We start from the raw sequence: 21,790 nt of genomic DNA on the forward strand, positions 1-21,790 counted from the left end.
CATTTCAGTTCCATTTTTTTTTAATTAAACATGTACATGTTGGATCCAGGGCCACTATATGAAGCTGGTTGAAATAGAAGTAGTTTTAGGAGTCGGCTTCTTCTTCCTACACCCACACAATATCTTGGCATATCCTCACAACTTTCAAAATAACCATTTTATCCTTAAAGTAACTTCTGGATTATCCGTTTTAGAATTTTTTTGGAATACGCTTTCATGAATTTCTAAAACAGGATTTCTGAAATTTTCTTCAGGAACATATTTTGCATAACAGAATTTATAAGATAGAATTTCTAGAACACATGACATACATTTCATAATCAGTTTTTCCATAACAGGATTTCCAAAACAAACTTTCTGGTACATATATAATACCTTCTCGAATGAGTTTTTTACAATAATTATTTTTTGGAAAGAGTTTTTTTCCATGTGTTTTTTTCTCTTCTTCTTTCTATAAAAATTCATTCAATTTTGAAGTTTTTGTTATGAAAATTGTTCTAGAATTCTTTGATATGGAAATCCAAAAAATGTGTCCTGAAATTTTTTCAAAACAAGTAATTTTGAAAATAATTTTAAATAAGGGTAAAATGGTCATTTTAAAGTTTGAGAGTACAGGAAGAAATAAAAGCTCTATTGCTCTTACATACCTTACATACACTCTTCATAAGCATGCTGGATCCTACATTAGAGCTTTTTGGTCCATTTCCTATAGGCCTAACTTTAGAAAAGGCCTAAATGCCTTATAAGTACATAATATGATGTCATAGAAAAAAAAAATAGTAAATGCTACTAACATGTTTAGATATAAAAGTTATCATAAATAAAAATATTGGAAATTACGACTAATACTTTGATTAAAAAGAAAAAAAAAAGTTAGCTAAAAGTAAAGAGAACTTGAGGAAGTAAAATCATAATTAAAAGTGTTTAGTTTAAGAGAGATAGAGAAAAAGATAAGAAAAAAGATATTGAACTTTATTTAAATAAAGAAATCAAACATATATAAGAGGTGCAGGTAAAATGACGTCTCTATTAGTTTCCCCTCGATTTGGAGAAAAAATTCACTCAAAGGGTTCTTTTCCTCAAATAAGATAGAGGCACTTTTAATTTTTTAGTTGATTAACAAATAACCATTCTCTTTAAATTGAATAAAGATAAATGTATTCTCAATTGTTTATTTAAGAGAAATGATATTAAATTTTGGCATGGTATTTTACCGGTCGGTACCGGACGAACCAGTCTTGATTCCTGTAATCGATCGTCTGAGTCAAAGGACATAAATATAGTAAGTAACAACAATTACGATGGTATTGAATGAGTCAACTCACATTCTGAAATATACGGAAAATATATCTAACATAATAGATAAAACTGATTAAACTAAAAGATCCACCTCATATATTAAGGAACCGCTATGCATGTCAGTTAACAACTGATATTCGGTCCATAACGATCAATGCCCAAAAACCAAGCACTATAAATAGAACCTTCTATGAAGAAGTGAGATACATTTTTGACATTCTACTAGAATACACCTAAACCAGAACATTGACTTGAGCGTCAAAGTACAATTCACAGGTACCCCTGACCGACCGAGCATCAGCATCGAAGGAAGGAGGCTTAAGGAGATTAGGAGACCACCGAAACATCAACAATTGTGTGTCCAGTCATAGGTACCATCTGGACCCCTCAGCCTACACAGGTACAAGTATCATGACTTTATAATTCAATTCTAATAAAAATTGAATACTATGCTTAATTTTTTTATTTTATTTCATCCTTACCATGATTAGATTTTCAAAATCATAAAATCTCATGATATATGTGGAGGGAATCACTTGCAACACATTGGTGGATGATAGAGAGAAATATAATCTTAAAAATGCAATATGAATAAAGAAGTAAGAGATAAAAAAGGAGATGGAAAGAAGATGAAACATGAAGTAAATATGTGTTTATTAATGTACTCTATGTTGGATATCATATATTGACAAGGGATAAAGACATTTCATTTCATGATATATAATAAATGGATACAAAATTCATTTTATGAGTCATTTTAAAAGGTTGAGTTAAACTTAAAGTCTTCTTTTTAAATCGTACCTTATGATGTAATGTTGAATTATGTTTAAAGTCTATTTCATTTTAAGATGATATGAGAGTCATAACAAGAGTTTGTTGGATTGACCAAGTCATCCATTATCAAACCACCCATTGTATAGTTCCACACACAAGTTGGTAGGTCTTGGCGTGAGGGGTGTTAGGATTCACTTCTCAATACTCTCTCTTTAATTTAGTTATATCAAGTTAGATAAAAAGTTTCAAAACTCTTTACTCCAATACTAAAACTACTTAAAAGTACTAGAAAAATTATCAAATAAAAATCAATTTTAGAAAAAATAATAATTAATTGCGACTAAATTAGATGTTATTTTATAGGCTAAAAAAATTATTGGTATCTAAATTAGTTTATATTATTATAAATAGTTTTTAAATTGATATCTAATTAGTTATCAAGATTTTAACTACCAATTATATAAATTTTAAATTTTTTAATTAAAACTTTGGTAGTTAATTAAATACCAATTTAGAAACTTTTTATCTTAGATATCAATAATTTTTGTAGTCTCTAACATGTATGTAATTTTTTTTTTTTTGTTAATGCAGTTCGGCCTGTTTAGCCTAATCTCTTATCACAGCAAAAACAACTCCCTTTTATTATTATGAGAGAACATGTATGTAATTTAATCAATATAACAACTATTTTTTTTTTGTCTTTAAAATTAACTTCTATTTAATAATTTTCTTGTAGTAAAATAAATGAATTTCATATTCAATCTCTATTCTTTAAATATTCTGGAAAAATATTTTAATATTTTACGCTAGTTCTTATATAAAATATGTTCAGCATGAATTCAGACTAAGTCTATTGCAACCTGGAACCCAGTTAAAATGTTACTAATTGAAACACTTAGTTTACGAATACCTCTTCCTAATAATTCCACATAAACTTAGGTTACATGTTTTTTACACTCTTCACATGTTATATAGTTTTTCTTAATAAAAAAAAAATGTTAATTCAACAATTTAAAACCCGGTGAAAAGCAGATGTAAAAAGAATATTTCTTCTTTCCAAAATGATCTCGTTTGTGTATCACGAGACAATTGCTTATATCGCACGTCTTCATATTCTAAAAAGAGGATTGCTATTTAGCCATTAGCCAAAAGAGTTATCATCTAAATACACATACAAACATATATTAAAAATATCCATATGTTATCCTTTACAAGATATGTCTCTGCATATAATTTTTCTCAGTCAATTGTACAAAGAATTTGGTACTAGAGTTTCTTAATAAAGAAGGAGAAAATATTTGATTCTGAAGTCAAAAGCTCAAAGTAGACAACCCTTTAATTTCATGTTTTTATAAAGTAAAATACTATCAAGTATGTTTTTATAAGGCAATTACATGTTTAGGTGTTTGGATTTGAGTGGATATGTTTGATTTTGAATCTCATGTGTTCGTCAATTTTTGTAAAAAGAACAAACATAACATATATTTTCTTTATAGTTATTTTATCCTCCATGGTAGATTCTTTATTATGGGTTTATAAGTTAAATTTTATAAATTGAGTGTAAATATTCATAAACATCTTTATAAATAAAAAATTACTTAAATCAAAATTTATAAGAAAATAATAGAACAAATAAAGAAAATATGTAAAAAATATGATACAGGAAAGTAAAAAAAAATGAAGATAAGATGTTTTTAAGTAAATAAATCCCAGAAAAAGTAGAAACAAATTGAATTATATATGCCTTCATAACTTAATATTTATATGGATATGTACAAGTTTCATCCATTGTTATACAATACAAGTGTTCATTGTTAATAATTTTGATATATGAAATTCTAATCTTTGTTTTAAAAACATTAGCATTTGACAATTTTAACATTAGAGGACATTATTTCAATTATCCAGACAGAACCTGCTAGCAGTTCCTATTAAACTGAGTGTGAATTCTCAATAGATTCAGAGTTCTAAGATACAAAAGTGTATAGATAGCTCCAGAAGAACAGTGTATGTGTTAGATTGCGATAGGAGAGACTTTTTCATTTTCAAATTAGAAATAAATAAATAAAATAGTCGAATTGCAGAGAAGCAGAAGTCAGGGTTGTTCAGTGAAGTCTGTGTCGAACCAATTGCTGGTGGATTGCTCAGACCAACATCCAGAATCTAGTTCTGTTTCAAACTTTTTCCTAAGGCTGCTTTTGCATTAGATTCATCGATTTCTCGTAACAAAACAAAATCTAGCACTTGCATATGCTACCCACCATGCCTCCACCACCTTCACTTCTTAACAACTAAACCCTAAAGTTTTTGAGTTTACCAACATCAAATATTCTTCTTCCCCATCTTTACTCTATTTTTTAAGTCTCTTCAAAATATAGGTTGACTGTTACCTTTGGCACAACGTCAACACACCCTAAATCTTTGCATTCTCACCATGCCTACTATTGTAAATATTTAATTACTTCTCTAGAGGCCCACACCACTACTGCTTAGAAGCCACAGAAAAAAATTATATTTGGAATTTAGAGGTAAAGTAAAAGAAACCGGAGAAAAAGTTGAAAAGAAAATTCAATGTAAAGTAAAGATGCAAAAACACTGTATTTTCCAAACTCTCTGGCAGTCCTTGAATTGGAGAGAGCTAACTTAAACACACCATCAACCAGAAACACATGCGGACGGAAGCAAATGATAGAAAGTGGGAAAATCTAGTGCTACCTACAGGTACATGTTCTTCAATTATCGACCCCAAAACAATCGAACAAACAAAAAAGAAAAGACTCTAGAATACAGATTAACATCTATGAATTATAAATTAAGGAGTTCTATATTTAACGCTAAAAGAAAACAGTGAATAAAAAAGAGGAAATAGTTACTACGGTTAATTAAGGATATGCTCCACTTGTTGTGGGAAGGTCAGACCAGGAAAGGGTTGGATTCCAGCACCCGAATTCGCTGCCAGAAACTGAAGATGACTCCAAAATGTTGGACAAAGAAGAGGAAGAAGCCATGTTGCCGAGAAACACTGGCGAATTATCACTGCCACAATAATTAACTGATGACGATGACCTGAGCTTGTGGTAAAGTTCTTGAACTCCACCACTTTGCTGTTCTGCAAGTACAAAACCGTTGCTTTGTTGCTGATTCTGATCTTGATTATTCCTCCAAAAGGAGCTGCATAGACCCAGTGAAGGAAGTTCTCCCACACCATCATAGCCTAGACTAGTTCTAGTACTATTCAACAACCCATTTGCGAGCAATGGCTCAGTGACCATGTGGGAGTGAGATCCCAGCGAGTTCCCTTCTCTCTTGACAGCAATTGACACGGGACTAGGGTTAGGGTTTTGATTTTGGTTTTGGGTAGCTCTCAGTAAAGCCATCAGTTGAGTATTTTGCGGTGAACCCCACAAGATTGGGGTTTGTGGAAGCTCTTGATCAAAGAGTCCCTGTGGCCTTCCAAGCTCTGATGCCACTGCTTTCATCTTTGTGGCTGCTTGCTTTGCCACCGAGTTGGACATGCCGGAGCTCTTGCTTTTCCTGCAGCCACCTCCGATGGGAACATTCCGGAGAGCACCACCTTTGGTCCAGTACCGGCGACATGTCTTGCAGAAGTGGCGAGGCTGAGTGAGGTTGTAGTTGTTGTAGTAACAGAACTTTGTGTTTGATGAATCACAACGAGGGCACCTCAAATTTTGGTTCTCTGAGTTGGACGAAGTGGCGGTGTTAGTGGAAGTGGTGATAGTTGTTGTGCATGAAGGAGATGGAGAAGCAGAAGATGGCATGGGTGGTGTTAGTAGATGTCCTCCTCCTCCTCCTCCTCCACCTCCTCCACCATTATTAATTGAGAATTTTCTTTCTCCTGCTATGAGGGTAGCAGTAGCAGCACCCAACAGTTCTTGGATCATCTTTATCTTTTAGATCTAGAACAATCCAAAAACACGGAAAAGCAAAAGGATGGGGTGGTGATGAGTGGTGAGTCTTTTTGCGTTAGTGGTGGAGAAAAGCAAAAGAAAGTAGGTTTGGTATATATGTGTGTGTATGCGGGAAATAGGGAGAGAGAATATTGTAGGATGTGGGTTGGGATAGAAGCATATGATGGAATTGAAATGAACTGAATTGGGTTGCTTGGTTGTTTTATGGTGCTAGCTAGGGACTGCTTCCTTGTCGGTTAGGTCCTTCTTGCTTCTTGCCAACGATTCTATAGAATGGGACTTCCATCATATTATTTATAACTATTTTTATAGACTCCATGTGGACAAACACAACCATCACTCATCACCTTCCATTTCCATCCATCTCACTAACGACAATTCTCTTCATGTTGGAATTTGTATTTCCAGACAACCTATATCATTATACGGAAAATTGTTATCTTGCTAAGTCTACACTTTCATTCATATTAAGTCTACATCAATTTATACTTTTTTTTTCTTCAGGAAATTATTATTTTTTAATTTTTTTTATAACATGTATAATATATTTTTTAAAAAATTTAACATAGAGTACTAACCTAAAACTTTAACTCTAATTATAAAACATACTTAAAATATTTATAATATATTTTTTTTGGTTGATGATAAAAAAAACTTCAAATATTTAAGGAAGTTGTCAAAATCTGCCCAAATTAGTATGCATTTATCGAAACATAATTTATCCTTTAGGTTTTTTATTCTTAAAAAGTAATTACATTAAGATTGCTCTGACACCCTACACAAACAACAAATATTGTTCTCAACCTGAACCCCTTATCTTTCCAGGTTGACCTTGGTAACAATCTTGTTTTCAATCCCCCTCTAAGAAGTGACATGAGCTTAAGGAAGAGCCTTAATCCTCCAGAAAAAGTTGAACATCCTCGAACAATCCTCCGTTTCCTCTCTCCTTAATAAATCGTAAGCAGACTTGATAGAAAACTATGCAGACTCACAACCTTTCCAAACCCATCTGTCCTTAGTCTCCAAGGCGAGACTCTTATAGGATACCACCTCAAATAATTGGCATACCTGAGATTCTTCCCAAGAAAAAAACCCCATTCTCCAAGTTAAGTTCCACTAACAAACATTATTGACCCAAACTCCGTAGTTGCTTAACATTTTGTCAAACAAAGAAAACAACCTCGGGAATCTATTTTTCAAGACTTCAGATCCTACCCAGTCATCTTCCCATAACATAATATCTCTCCCTTCCAACCTCCCAATTATAACAATCTTCAAACTTCCCTCCCCAATCCTCTGACTTCCAAATCTCTCCACCATAAAGAGACTTTGTTGTTCCTGACCCTCTGATCTTTCAGACTTCTCCAACCCTCATACTTAGACTCAATAACCTCCCTTCACAGCCCATCATTGTCTGAATTTAGACGCCAAATCCATTTTCCAACAAAACCATATTGAACTGCCTATAAATGCCAAGACCCCCGCATCCCTGAACAAGCAAACCTTATCCCTGAACAAGCAAACCTTATCCCAAACAGTCTATGCAATCTTCCTCCCTTCAGATCTCAATCCCCACAAAAAATTCCTCTGCAGACTCACTATCTTCTTCAACATCCCAAATACCCCATATCACTGCAACCTGTAGACCTTTCCATACAAAATTCTACTTATGATTAACATGTATGAGATGAAATTGTTCAAACCTAAGATTGACATGTTGAACGAACATTATGCCTAACCAGCTCCAACATTTATTCCAGATACAATATGCTATTTTACATCCAAAAGACAAATGTTGGACAATTTCAACATGATCCTAGCAAAGAGGGCAGATTGTAGAGTTTAAAATAACCCCTCTTCTGACTAAATTAATCATAATGGAGACTTTACCCAAGAACACTATCCACGCAAGGATTTGGGTACTAGGAAGTGCCATAATAGACCAAAAAGATTTAAAGAAATTGATATTTTCATTCTTTGCCACATTGTGTAGGATGTCATAGGTTGTCCTAACAGAAAATAATTCATTTTCTTATGCAACCCACACCTTTGTCTTCATAACATTAATGTGAAGTTATGTATTGTTTAAAACGTTGTACAGTTCATCTTCTTGTGCACATTCTCACTTAAACCTACATCTTTTCCACTGTAATATGTACTATCACCCTGTGTCAGACCATACACCAACCTCCACCATTGAACAACCTTGGTCAATTGAAATAGAGTACAACCAAGGAAAGGAGTGCATCATACTGTGATTATTTATCCATTTTTCCTTCCAAAATCTAATTTTTTCACCAACACCTATTTTCTAGTAAATTGAGTTATGAAACCATCTTGCATTTTCTCCCTCACCACACACTTTACCTAGATCCCTCTACCACCATGATTGATACTTAACATGTATTCCACTAGGTTGATCTTAAAATGTCTCTTCACTTGCCTTTGTCATCCATCCCCAAATGCCACTTCCATTTCGCTAAGAGTGTGTTACTAAATTTGACTACGTCCTGAACTCCCAAGCCCCCTTCCTCCTTTGACATACACAATTTTCACAGCTAATCCATGTTATAGTTCTATTGTTCGTCACCCAACCCCATATAAATTTTCTCTCTATATTTATAATTGTTTTACAATCAGAATTTGAGGCTTTAAAAAAAGAAAAGTAAAAAAGAGGGAGAAAAGTAAACACTAATAAGTTAAAGAGTTGTATAACTATGACTATATAATTTTTTTTTATAACTTATACTCTTAATATAATCTTTTGAATGATTGCAAAAAAATATCCTCAATTCTTGATTAAGACTAATCTATTTTAGGAAATTATAGATACTTTTTTCATCAGAAAAAAAATGAAATAAATGGGAGTACTAGGAGTACTCCAATCCATGTACATAAAGAGCCTCTAACCAGGTACATAAAGACACCAACAAAACATATTATGACATCATTATCATCAGCTAAGAAATATCATAAAAAAAAATACAACATTATTTTCATCAAAGAATCTTAGTTTGGATAATATATGTTTACATTATGCTCAATGACTATCTTTAATAAGTTGATATATCAAAGTCCTATATGTAATTCTATTAAGTAATACACCAAAAAACTTTTGTCATGCATATGTCAACGACTATACCCTTAGTGATTCCTCGCATCCATGCAAAAAAGTAGACAATTAGTGAATTGACTTTAAGCATACAATCAAATTAATACATCAATCAGAATAAGAGAAGTTTATCATGGGGAATTTATAGTTTATCCATACTCAAACCTTAATTTGAACCACCATAAATATTTCTATCCGATCCACCACTGCATAATTGAAATTCCCTCTATTTTTAATTATAGACACTTAAAGGTAAGTATCTCTTTTCAACTTGTTTTTATATCCTAAAAAATAGTTTATATCTAAATCTTTAATTACTTGCTTTTAAGACTTTGGGTTCATCACAACTCAACCAAGTTTTTTACTATATGTTGAGAGTATATTAGGTTAATAAAGATAAATTTAGTGATTACCTTTTTAAAGTTCTTTGCATATAGAAAAAAGACAAAGTAAGGGATTAACCTTTTTTTAGTAATCCATTACGTTTATTTTTCTAGTAACATGTGAATTGGTAATCTAAATGTATTTAATATTAAGAGATAAAAATATGTTTGTCTCTTCATAGTTTACTACTAATAAGAGAAATATAAAAATAAGAGAAATATAAAAATTGTTCGGACATCTTATGATATCTTTTGGACTAATACTTAATCGAATTTAAGCAAATAGTAAGAGAGAGACAGAGAAAGAACTTTTGAATAACAGTATCCACAACACTTCAAATTTTAAGGTAGAATAATTTCTTTTCTTGTTCCTTAAACTTCATGATTACTCTTATCTTAGGTTTTGAATCACATTTAGAATACATATATTAAAGCCTTGATCATTACACTTATTATGTCATACGTGTGATCTTGCAGAACCAATCATGTAAGAAGAAGAAATCATTTTGCCTGTCCCACTTAGGAGTAATTAATGCCGATAAAGGCTTATCATTATTTACTAAGGATCCCAATAGTGTTATTAATTATTTTCCCTCTCTATATGCATGCTCATAACAGCATTTAATAGATTTTAATTCGTCATTTTTTCTCCTTACAGATTTTAACTCATCCTTATCTTAATTTGGTCTTAAATTATATATGCTATATATACATACTACTGTAAATTTCTTCTCCTGATTAGGAATACATGTATAAGATCTTTTAGCTTCTGATATGTTGGAGTCTTTTGCTTCCAAATGCTAAGATTATATCTGTAATCAATCATGCATAATCAACAGTCAAACTTAGTATAAAGCTGCAATAATGAAGGTTTTCTTAAATAATAATCCTCGTTATAGTGAGGGATAATGAATTCCGCAGGTAAAGATGCTCCTTGTTCTAAAAAACATCATTGCAAGTTCAAAGAGACTAGAGTAGGGGCAATCACGTGGAAGTACGTGTAAAGCTGATTGTCCCTACTGCTCCCAACTTCAAAATATACTGTCACTGCACATCCCAATCAATTTAACCCTCCATCTCTTAACAATATATTTTTATAATTTTTTATAATATTACTCATTTTATTTCGTATTGTTTCTTCTTCCTATCACACTCGTTTGTTATAAAATGTATTATACATTTTTGTTACACTTGTTACGAAGAAGAAAAAATGTTATGGACATGGGAACATATGGTCTTTTTTAATCCAACAAGAGAGACACATAATGAGTCTCAAAATATATGTTTATAAGCTTGGCATGTTAACTAGCATGATAAATAAATAAAAGAAAAGTATTAAAGGTATTTCATTAGAAAAAAAACTGATTTAAAATCTTCAATTTGATATGGTAATGGAAGTGGCATATATATGAAATAGCACTCTTGATTCAATAAATTAAAAATATATATATATATATTATTTTTAGTATTTAATTTAGTCAATTATATGGAATAAAACATTATCCAAAACCTGACATGAGGGATAAGAAAATATACTTATATAGTGTACTTAATTTTTAGGGAAAGAAAAAAAAAATCAATTATTAGAAGTAAAAGTAAATTTTAGAGACATTTATAAACCAAAAATTGATTTAAAATAATAAAGTACCATATTTATATACAATTGTGAAGGTAGGTAGGGGATCAATGATTATGTGCTTCCTTGTTAATTCCTATGCTAATTCTCCGGTCCACTTTACCTAACTTAACCCATAATAGTATCTAGTTTTCTGGTTACATATTTTATATTCACATGGTTTTTTTTATGCAAAAGTTTTCTCATTTAATTTGAAATTTTTTTTAATTAAATGCACAATTTTATAATTTAAAAAATATATTTGATAAATACGAATTTTGTGTAAATCAAATTCGTGTATCGTATGTTAAAAATATTGTATTTTAAAATACAATCTTAATTAATATATATGAGGAACTTTGTACAAGTAGAATATTATTTTTGAAAAATTTGTGTAACTGAATTTGTCATTTATAACTTTAATTATATCAGGATGTAATGAGACTGTATTTAACATGAACAACTTTAGTTTAGTATTTATCTTTTGAAAAAAGCTTACTTTTTAAAATAATAAAATAATTTTAAAAAATTTAGTTATGTTAATTTAATTTTAAAAAATATACAAAAATTAATAATGATGATAAACTCTTAGATCTGATACACTAAAAATAAACTTTACACATAATTTGTATTGACCATTTTTTCTTAAATTACAAAAATTGTACATTGTAATAGACATTTCTTTCAAATTAAATTCAAATCTTTGAATACGATTTGGAATTAAAAATTATTTGCCCATTTGCAAAAATACAACATAAAATGAAATGAAAATTTTAATTAAAAAAAAATTTAAATTTAATTCTATTTCAAAATTAGTAAATGCTTTATTTATTAATAACACTACAAGAAAATCATGAAATAGAAACCAATTTTTAGATACCAAAATAATTAGTTGTAATAGTAATTAAATTAAATACCATTTTAGAAACTAAAAAAGTTTTGGTTTCTAAATTAGTTTAAATAGTTTATAATTGATATCTAATTAGCAACTAAAGTTTTTGCTACCAAATTTAGAAACTAAATAATTGGTAGTTAAAACCTTGTTTGCTAATTAAATACCAACTTAGAAATTATTTAGCAATAATAAAAACTAATTTAGAGACCAATTTTTTTTTAGTTTCTAAAATGATCTCTAATTTAGTTACTAATACAACTAATTATTTTGGTCCCTAAAAATTGATTTCTATTTCATGATTTTCTTCTAATTTTTAAATGATTTTTTGAAAATACGTACCCAAAGTTCAATAAATTGTTTTTTCTAATGTTTCATTAGCATTAGCATTATGATACTCTCTTTTTTTTGTCAATGATAAATTGTCCGTTTTGATTAATATTCTCTTGATTATAAGAAAAAGAGAAAAGCTGTTGCCAAAAGGGCTTTGGAAGAGTTGAACACATAACCATTTTTCTTACACAGGTTCATGTCAGAATCACAAAAACATGGAAATTAATTGGGTCAACCCGACACTTAAATGCATCATGCAAAAGTTTGATTTTGATGTGTAATTAACAAGTTCCGCCCCCCCTCTTTTTGTACACAAAGAAATGTGTAGAATTTTGTTTAAAGTGAAGAAACTATCAAAATGAGTATATTTAACTTTTCTCAATATTATGTGTATAGTCAACTTTTACCAACACAGTTACAAAAGATTCATTCTCCATGCTATTTAATTTAATTAAAAAAAAAGTTAGTGACAATCATCAATCTCATTTAAAAGTATTTTTTCTTAAATTATCTTTCATTAGAAATTAATATCAAGAATAAACAAGAATTTAAAACAAAACTTCAATTATACTAATATTTATACTTTAAGACTATAACTAAATTTTCCTTTATATTTAAGACTAATATAATTTTTTTATCCACGTGCATATATGAATAAATGTTAAAGAATAAAAAAATTAAATAATACAAAATTAGTTATTATATTAAAATATAAAAATGTTTAATGTATAAAATATAATCAAATAAAATTTGTTCGAAATATTCTTAAAGTCTACTAAACTAACTCTGATCCTATAAAAAAATAATCTTTTAATGAAATATAATATATAAAATTATAATAAATTTTATTAAAAATATAATAAAAAAATTATTAGAATACTAATAATCCATTCTAAATATTAAATATATTTTAAAAATAGGATAGATTTAATCAAGTTTAGTAATAATAATTATTTTAGATTAGACTTTTATTTAGCCTGATCAACTATTTTATTTTATTTTTATTGTAATGGATGAGAAGTCAAGTTCTTTACTATACCACTACATCAATAATTTTTTTATTATATTTATTATTATTATTAATATTATTCATAATATAACTATTATTAATATTTAATATAGTTAATAAATTTATTTATATTTAACACAATAATATTTTCTAATTATATTTCTCAATTTTTTTAAAAAAATACGTAATTATGAATATTATATATTAGAAAAATTTAATTAATTGAAACCTAAAAAAATATATATATCATAATTTATTATTCAAATATTTTTTTAATAATAAATATAAATTTGTAAACCTATATTTTATATATTTAAAATAATTTATAAATTCTTTACCAACTATCAACATCACTCACAAATTATGTTTTTTAATTAAATTTTTAATACATTACATACGTTTGTATGTAACACTTTTTATTATTTTTTAATTAAATTTGAAATAAGCATTTTTTATAATTAAATTTTTAAATACCTTACATACGGACATATTCGTATGTAATAATTTCTATTTTTTTTAATTAAAATTTAAATATCTTACATACGGATTATATCCGTGTGTAATTATTCCTGCTTCATGGTGCCAAAGTTATACGGATTATAGTCGTATGTAATTATCTTTGGTTTACATACGGAAAAATCTGTATGTAATGTCTATTTACATACCGAATAGAATCCATATGTAAATATCCGTATGTAATGTTCAATTTATATACAGATTTTTATCCGTATGTAATTCCAAATTTTCTTGTAGTGTAGATCACACAAAAATATTCACGATGACGTAGTTGAAAGTTTGGTCATGGGTAACATCAAATGTACGCTTAGCATGCTTTTCTTACTTTGATTGGTGCTTGGAACCATTGGTTTGTGTGAGATCTACTAAAAACAATAATGGTTAGAGATGCGAGTTGGGTGAGTATAAGAGATTAAAGTTAAGGTAGGGAAGAGTAGGCTTCCTTAATGTTAGAGGTGGTTACATGTCTAAGTATGTTCTCGTCTCTTGTATAAAGATTGAGGTATCTCTGAAATACTTCAATTTTATACATTCTTTTTTTGTCGATAAAAAATATTAAAATGAACTTTATATCACAATTTACATTATATTATAAATTAAAATAGAATTTATATGTTAAAAAATTATTTACTATAAATTTTAGTTATAAAAAATAAAAATATATTACCTGTATTCTACAAGTTAAATTACTAGTTAATGATATATAAAAATTATAAAATTACTAGCCTGTGCCTTAATGAAAAAAAAGGTTGTTAAAGATAGAAAATAAATATCACGTGGAGCACAGATAATTTTTGAGTCTCGATCTGATATGACATGAATTAGCCAAAAACATGCTCTAATTAGAAATTGTATAAGTTGGAAAAGAAAGACTCGGGTCGTAATGACCAGAAAGTTGTGCTCACCAATATACAAAAAATTTATGCATGCATGCATTTTGACCCGAAAGCATTTTACAAAGGCGATGATAAAAGACAAGAATAATTTTGTTAGAGGTAGAAAGTGGTAAAAAAGCTTATGGAAAAAGAGGGTCTGTATGTTTCGGATTTTCTGAACCATTTGTCAATTAAGATCTTGATTGATTGAGTAAGGGTGTAGATAATAATGACTTAAGTTGCAAGATACCATAACTGTCAAAGAAACCAATTAATTGGTGAAATCTCAACAAAGTCTTTGTTTTTAAAATATTTTTCTCTGATATTGTCTCTCCACTCTTGTTATAAAATCTAATGGAATTGGTGGAGCACCAGCAATTATTACTGTAGAAGCATTTATCCCCTCCACATTATAAAAAACCAGAAACAGAATCTAACGACCAATATTGTTTTGAATATTTAACCAAAAGAAAACTAATGTTCTCTTCACAATTTGTCCAACTTGGCAAAAGGAAAATTGAAGTTTATAACATGTTCATTTACGTCACGTATAAAAATGTCAACCAAAACCGTTGACTGGTACTAACAAACGAAAATTAAAAAACGAGAATCATGCTCACATGAAGAACCAAGGAAATTATTAATGGAAAATAGTAGTCAAAATATATACAATTGTATATGTTTTTACTGTGAATGCACTGTTTTTCTTTTGTGGTGTTTATCAAAATATAATAAAATCTTCAAACTGGTCGACTAAGTGATGAGATACTTACAAAAATATTTTTTCATGTTCAAGGTAGTAAAAATATAAATAAATAAGTATTAAATTAGATAATACTTACTAAAACATTGATACTATTTATTACAAAATAGAATAAAGATGAATAAAAGAGAACAAAGATGAACAAAAGAGTGAAAAATAGATAAAAGATATGAGAATGAATATTTCATTTTTCTTGTTATTGAAATCAAAACAAATGGTCTGAATATATACAAGTAGTACACTCATTCTAGGTTTAACTAAAGAGGAAAATAATTAATAATTAAATACTAGAATCATAACACACAAAGACAAAATAAAAGTTATTTATCTCTATAAAGAGAAACAACTGATAATTAAAAAAGACACTCAATCAATATTAGGATATTTTAAAACTCTGATATCCGTATCTTTAATTAATACTATTTATAAAGGTTTGGATATAGATACATCTCTAATATGGTGACTACTTTCTCATAACCCGTTGGATCACATTATATAACGTGTGACCTATCTTTTAAGCTATCTTTTAGACACTTGGCTCTATAAGTCTATCTAATAGTAAATATCTAATAACTATATTTTAGATATTGATAATACAATACATTTTATATATATATATATATATATATATATAAAAGTAGAAGTAGAGAAATTAATTAAAAAAGTGGAAGGGAAAGGGAAAGAGAGAGAAAGAGGGAATATGAATTATTTGTTATAGGATGTGATGGATGTAGAAAGAAAAAAATAGTAATAGTGTGAGGAATGAACCCGCGTGGCTTCCGGAGAGGGAGGATTGAGAGATGAGAGAAGGAGGTGGGTTTTGGCTTTTAGTTGTTTTTGTGTTTGGTTTGCTTGTTGCTACATTCATGCATGCACAAACATTATATTACATGCTATGCTGTAGGAATTGGGATTAGAGAGAGCGAAAAAGAAAGATAGAAAGAGACACTGACTCAGTGTTTTTGCTGATATGTTGAGTTGGAGTGCAAAATTAACTTTATTCTTTTCCTTTCCTAAACAATCAAAAGTTGGCATGCACTTGGCCGGGCAGAGCGGAAACGACGCCAGCTTTGGCTAAAGACGACAGCTTGGGCAACGCGGGCAGTGCGCGCGGGCACCCCAATGCATACTCTTTACATGTCTATTTCTATTGTCGCCGTCAAGGACCATATTCCTCTTCTTCTCTCTCTTTCATTTTCTTCTGCTTTCATAAACAAAATCAATTATTCACTCATCATAATATTATTGATGTCATGAAAATAATTCATTTATTCCTCCTGTAATTACCTTATTATACAATAACAATTGGAACAAAAAAGATGGTATGTGAGAAGATGGAAGGAAATGCATATGGGTTGGTATGGGATAAAAATGAAATAAAGCCACATTCCTACATACATGGGTGGTGGGCCCCTACTCATGTCTCATGTTTCTTCTTATCCAACACTACAGCTTTCTCATGCCTCCTCTCATTTCGCCTCTATCTCATTTTTCCAACTTTTTCTCATACCCCCTTCCTTCTCCTTTTTAATTTTCATAGGATGATAGATACAAATTTAATCCCTAAGTGGTGGTGGTGAGTGATAATCTCTCACTCTCCAATATAAGATTGCATGTGGTTAACTTTTAATTAATGATGTTGATTACCTATAGAAGTTCCAATACATAGAAGCATCATCACTATCATACCTATCGATCTATGTGTATATAGCACATGCAATAGAGAAGCGATTTTAGTTTAAACATTACATGTCTTGTTTCTAGACCCAAGGCCATGGAAGGTATAGCAAAGCAAAGCAAAAATGTGTAGAAAATATATAATGATATGACAGAGATGAAGAGAAGAGGGGTCAATAAATGGTTGTTAGTTGTAGAATTTGTTGGCCATGTTGGACTGTCCCTACCTTAAAAGCACCAAAATACGCTTACATTACATTCATAAACTAAAAGAAATTGATTAAGTAGTTAGGTGTAGAGCTGACAAAAGTTATTGTTGGGAAGATTCCTTGAGTAGGAAAATAGTAAAATTCCATAGCCCTCATGTGTCATGTGTCGGACCCCTAAGCTTTCTAATTGGACTTGGGAGAGACCTATACCACCAATTTCTCACAATATCAAATTCCAAACTAACAAACCCATTTTCAGTTACTATGTTCGCCTTCATCCTTCCGGGGCTCTATTTATAAACGTGCATGGTCAATTTTACACAATATTTTTTTATATATAATGGTTGAAAAATCAGAAATAATTCTCTCTTTTTGGTGTAGATACAAAACGGATACTTGCGGAAACAAGAAACAGATAATAGAAAATAAAGCAAATAGAATAATGATACAAAAATTTTAACGTGAAAAAGCTTCCTCAACTTGATAAATAAAAATTCACATGACCTAGTTAAGAAAATGTCTTTACTATAAAATATGAAAGTAAGATTACAATATTTGTTTATCTTCACTCTGTGAAGATAACACTCAATCTTATCCAACAAAGATGAAATATAACGTTTCTCTAGCCTTTCACTTGGATTTCTAATCTCACACCAAGGTGAACATCAACTCTCTCTTTTATTCTTTATGTTGCTTTTCTCACTTGTTTGTTATTTATCTTTCTTAGAAGTTCCTTTTATATAGAGAATGAGAGGAATACTTCTTCATCAAGAGATAGTGGAAAATAATTGCTCATTACATTTTTAAGAGAGAGTTATAATTCCAAGACTTTTGGAATGACCATTATTGAATATATTTAATGGATCATTTATCAATATTATTTCCAATAGAATAAGAAGGGATTCCCGACCGTTATTTCTTCTTATATGCATAATTTCTTGAAATTTATTTAATATCTAATCACATCTAATAAATAATATCATATTAGTTAAATTAATTAATATATTTACACCATATAAATTAGGAATGATAAAAAAATTAGTATAATAGGTATTGTTAAAATTTATTTTGATATTGATGAAGGATATATAAATTATAATATGTAACATCTTTCTCAACTGGATACGAGCACAATGATAAGTAATATATATATATATATATATATATATATTATTTCTTTTAAACTATTTAAATCACTTTATTTTATTTATAATTATAGTTTATTATTATTATTATTTGATGAGATCAAAACTGTGTGCTATCTTTGACATTAGATTCTTCATAACATCTTTTTTACTTCTAGTTTTTAATTGGAGGACAATTAGTAGTCAAATTCGCAATATCTAGTCTAATCAAAATATTTTTGATTAAGTAATTAAATAAAAATATAGATTATAGGCACGTAAAACAATTTGGATCTTTATTTCTTGATTTAGTTGTGAACATGAATCATATTAACAAAGATGTTAATATTGTTTATGGAAATACTAGGAATTTTGCGATTTCGTTACAGGGGTAAAAAACCTTGTCCCTATCGTTTATTTCATTTTTTTAAAAAGGTGTGGATCAATTTGAAATCAATTTAGTAGAGAATAAACCGATTTTAAAATGAAAACAGTACAATTTAATTTTAAAATTCTATTTATTTTGATTATATTTAAAATCATAAGAAACTGTAGAATACCAAATTCTTGGTAGAACAGTGTAATGCTCTGTTTGCTTTCCATGATAAATTCTTCCGAGGAAAGAATGGCGATGAAGATTGTTTTGATGTGCATTAACCCCTTTTCTGGCCTTGTACGAAGTCGTTTCTTGAATCGGTCTTCCGCAGAATACCTCTGATTGAAAAATTAGCTACCTGCAAGACAGAACAGGAAGCTAGTATCTCCATTTCCAACAATCTTTAAGTACATCATACACCAAAGACTTGTGTTTTGATAGAACCTATTACAGCTCAGAATTTGTCCCAAACACAAACTCACTCTGATAAATCCGAATGCATCCTCTATAAAATCCTTCTGTGTTGTCACCTACCTTCCTCATTCCATTACCTAACACTGATGAAAGTGCTTTTCTGAATTATAGCCCTCTTATGCTTCTCTGCCTCAATGCAGACAGTGACTTCTCACCCTTCTGTCCTGCTTCTAAAACTCAGGATTTAATCACTGCATTAATGATTTTATGCATATTATTGGACATAGATACTAAACAAAATATCAAAAACTTACCTTTTTTAAACTTATGTTATTTCTCAATCAAGCCCAAACTTTTATCTGTTCCGGGCTAAATATTTCTTAAATATAATTCTATTTCCCAAGTTGCAAATCTCCCAAATAATTGTTACCCACGTACTCTTCCACATCATATTGCCTTTACCATTTAGTTTCAATATGCAGAATTGTTGGAAGTAATTCTTTGGGAGGTTATGTCTTACTCTCAATACAAAGAAAAATCCATTTTAATTTTCAACAAAAAGCGGAGACTATAAAAAAGAAATCATTAATAAGGGTAAAGTTTACTCAGGTTGGATACAAAAATAAATGTCAAATATTGTGTTCATAATGGAAACATTTAACTCACACTAAAAATTATTAAAATAATAATAAAAGTTAGCATCTAGAATAGAGACACAAAGTAGATGCAATGAAAAAATAATATTGAGTTTATAATGAAGACACAAAGTGAATGCAAGTTAAAATTTATTAAAATAATAATAATAATAATAATAATAAGTTAACATCTATAATGGGAACACAAAGTAGATGTAATAAAAAAATAAGTTGCAAAGTGATACTACGTCATGAGAATACAAAGTGGATGCAAGTTAATACTTTATTTCATTTAGCGTAGGTCTAGAAGACACTAATATTTGTTTTCCAGGTAGTGTTCCCAATGACGATAATTTACTCACATTTGCTTTCTTACGTAGTGTTCCCAACGATGACGCTAAGTTTAATTAGTGTTGAAGATCTCACACCGACTAAAGATTACGATACTTCATGATATATAAATGGGTGCAAACCTCACCTTATAAGCTGATTTTATGAGGTTGAGTTAGACTTAAAAATTCATTTCTTAATATGATATGAGAGTCATTTCAAGCCTATCATAACTATTGTTTCTTGTGCTTATGTCCAAAACTACCTTGTAAATTTGTCTTCCATTGGAAGTTCTCTATAATGCATAGCCAACAAAAGATTAACTTTCATTTCTATTGGGACGCTAAGTCCATTATAGCCCCATGTAATGTCTTCCTTTGCTCTTTGAATCATTCTTTTGAAAACTCTTCTATCCTTATTTCTTGTAGTGTCTTATCTACCTATTGCACATGTCCCACACTTCTAAATCAATAACCCGTGTGATTTTTATTTTTTCTATAAGCAAGTAAAATATTATAATTATACAGGGACATGTGAATTTTATAACATTGCTAAATATCGTCCACTGTATGATTATGTTATCATACTGTGCATAAAATATGATTATAAACCCTAAATATGGAGAATCCCCGCGCTGCAGTTTTTTCCCAATAACAACTCATTTTGGTAATATCTATTGAGTCTCTAACCTCCTGCACCTTCTTGCATCTTCTTTCTAGCAAAGCCATCTGGAATGGGATATTATTAGTAATAGAAGCAGAAAACATTATAAAAAAACCGTCATCGATGAATTGAGCGAATCTTTCTAGATTAGCTTTCAAGCGCATAGAAACCAATAAAGCACTGAAGCCAATTTTCGAAATATGATAAAGAATTGTTTACTAGCAAACTCATTCACTATATGAGAAATCACTATCTCAAATGGGCCCCTCTCACCCACAACTAATTACAGATAATTAAAATCGCACGCTTAATTTCATTATTTTATTGTCCTATTAGAGTAATTATGTTTGTAATAAGTAAGTGGCTATAGTGTTAGTGATTGATGTATACTAGATAATGACTATGATTTTGATGATAAACTTGTCGTTTGTTATTTCTCCTTTGCTTAGAAGGGGAGTTAATGGATAATGGGGTGTAAGCTATATCATTTCAAACCCTACACATAACACAAAGATTTGAAGTGCCTTGTTGCTCTGTTCTTGTCTCCATTTGATGCCAATTAATTAATGTTTTCCCCTTAAAGGATAATCTTTTATGTTTTTTTGGATTTAATCCGCATGATGATTATACATGTAAGCATTTTCGCCAATAATTTTCCCTTCACAATCCATCATATTTATCTGAAATTATGATTATAAGTATGCATGCATGTATTACTTATACAGATAATTTTTTATTAATAAAAAATAAAACAAATTAATTGAGAGGAAGGTTCCAATTCATATACAATTGCAAACTTTGGAAACAAATTAACACTCTTCTGTTTAGTTTGAAATGTTTGGGTTGATCACATTTTGACATA

The 21,790-nt window shown here is 29.5% G+C and overlaps 1 protein-coding gene across 1 annotated transcript; it reads right to left on the reverse strand.

The window, feature by feature from the left end:
* Positions 1–4,647: 4,647 nt before the first annotated feature.
* Positions 4,648–6,273, reverse strand: LOC137810146 (dof zinc finger protein DOF2.2-like). Its single transcript, XM_068611291.1, has one exon. It carries the CDS (start codon positions 5,973–5,975, stop codon positions 4,956–4,958), a length of 1,020 nt encoding a protein of 339 aa, XP_068467392.1. The 5' UTR covers positions 5,976–6,273; the 3' UTR covers positions 4,648–4,955.
* Between the last annotated feature and the right edge of the window lie 15,517 nt (positions 6,274–21,790).

Source organism: Phaseolus vulgaris, chromosome 2 (genome assembly GCF_000499845.2).
Source record: "Phaseolus vulgaris cultivar G19833 chromosome 2, P. vulgaris v2.0, whole genome shotgun sequence".
Lineage (NCBI taxonomy): Eukaryota > Viridiplantae > Streptophyta > Magnoliopsida > Fabales > Fabaceae > Phaseolus > Phaseolus vulgaris.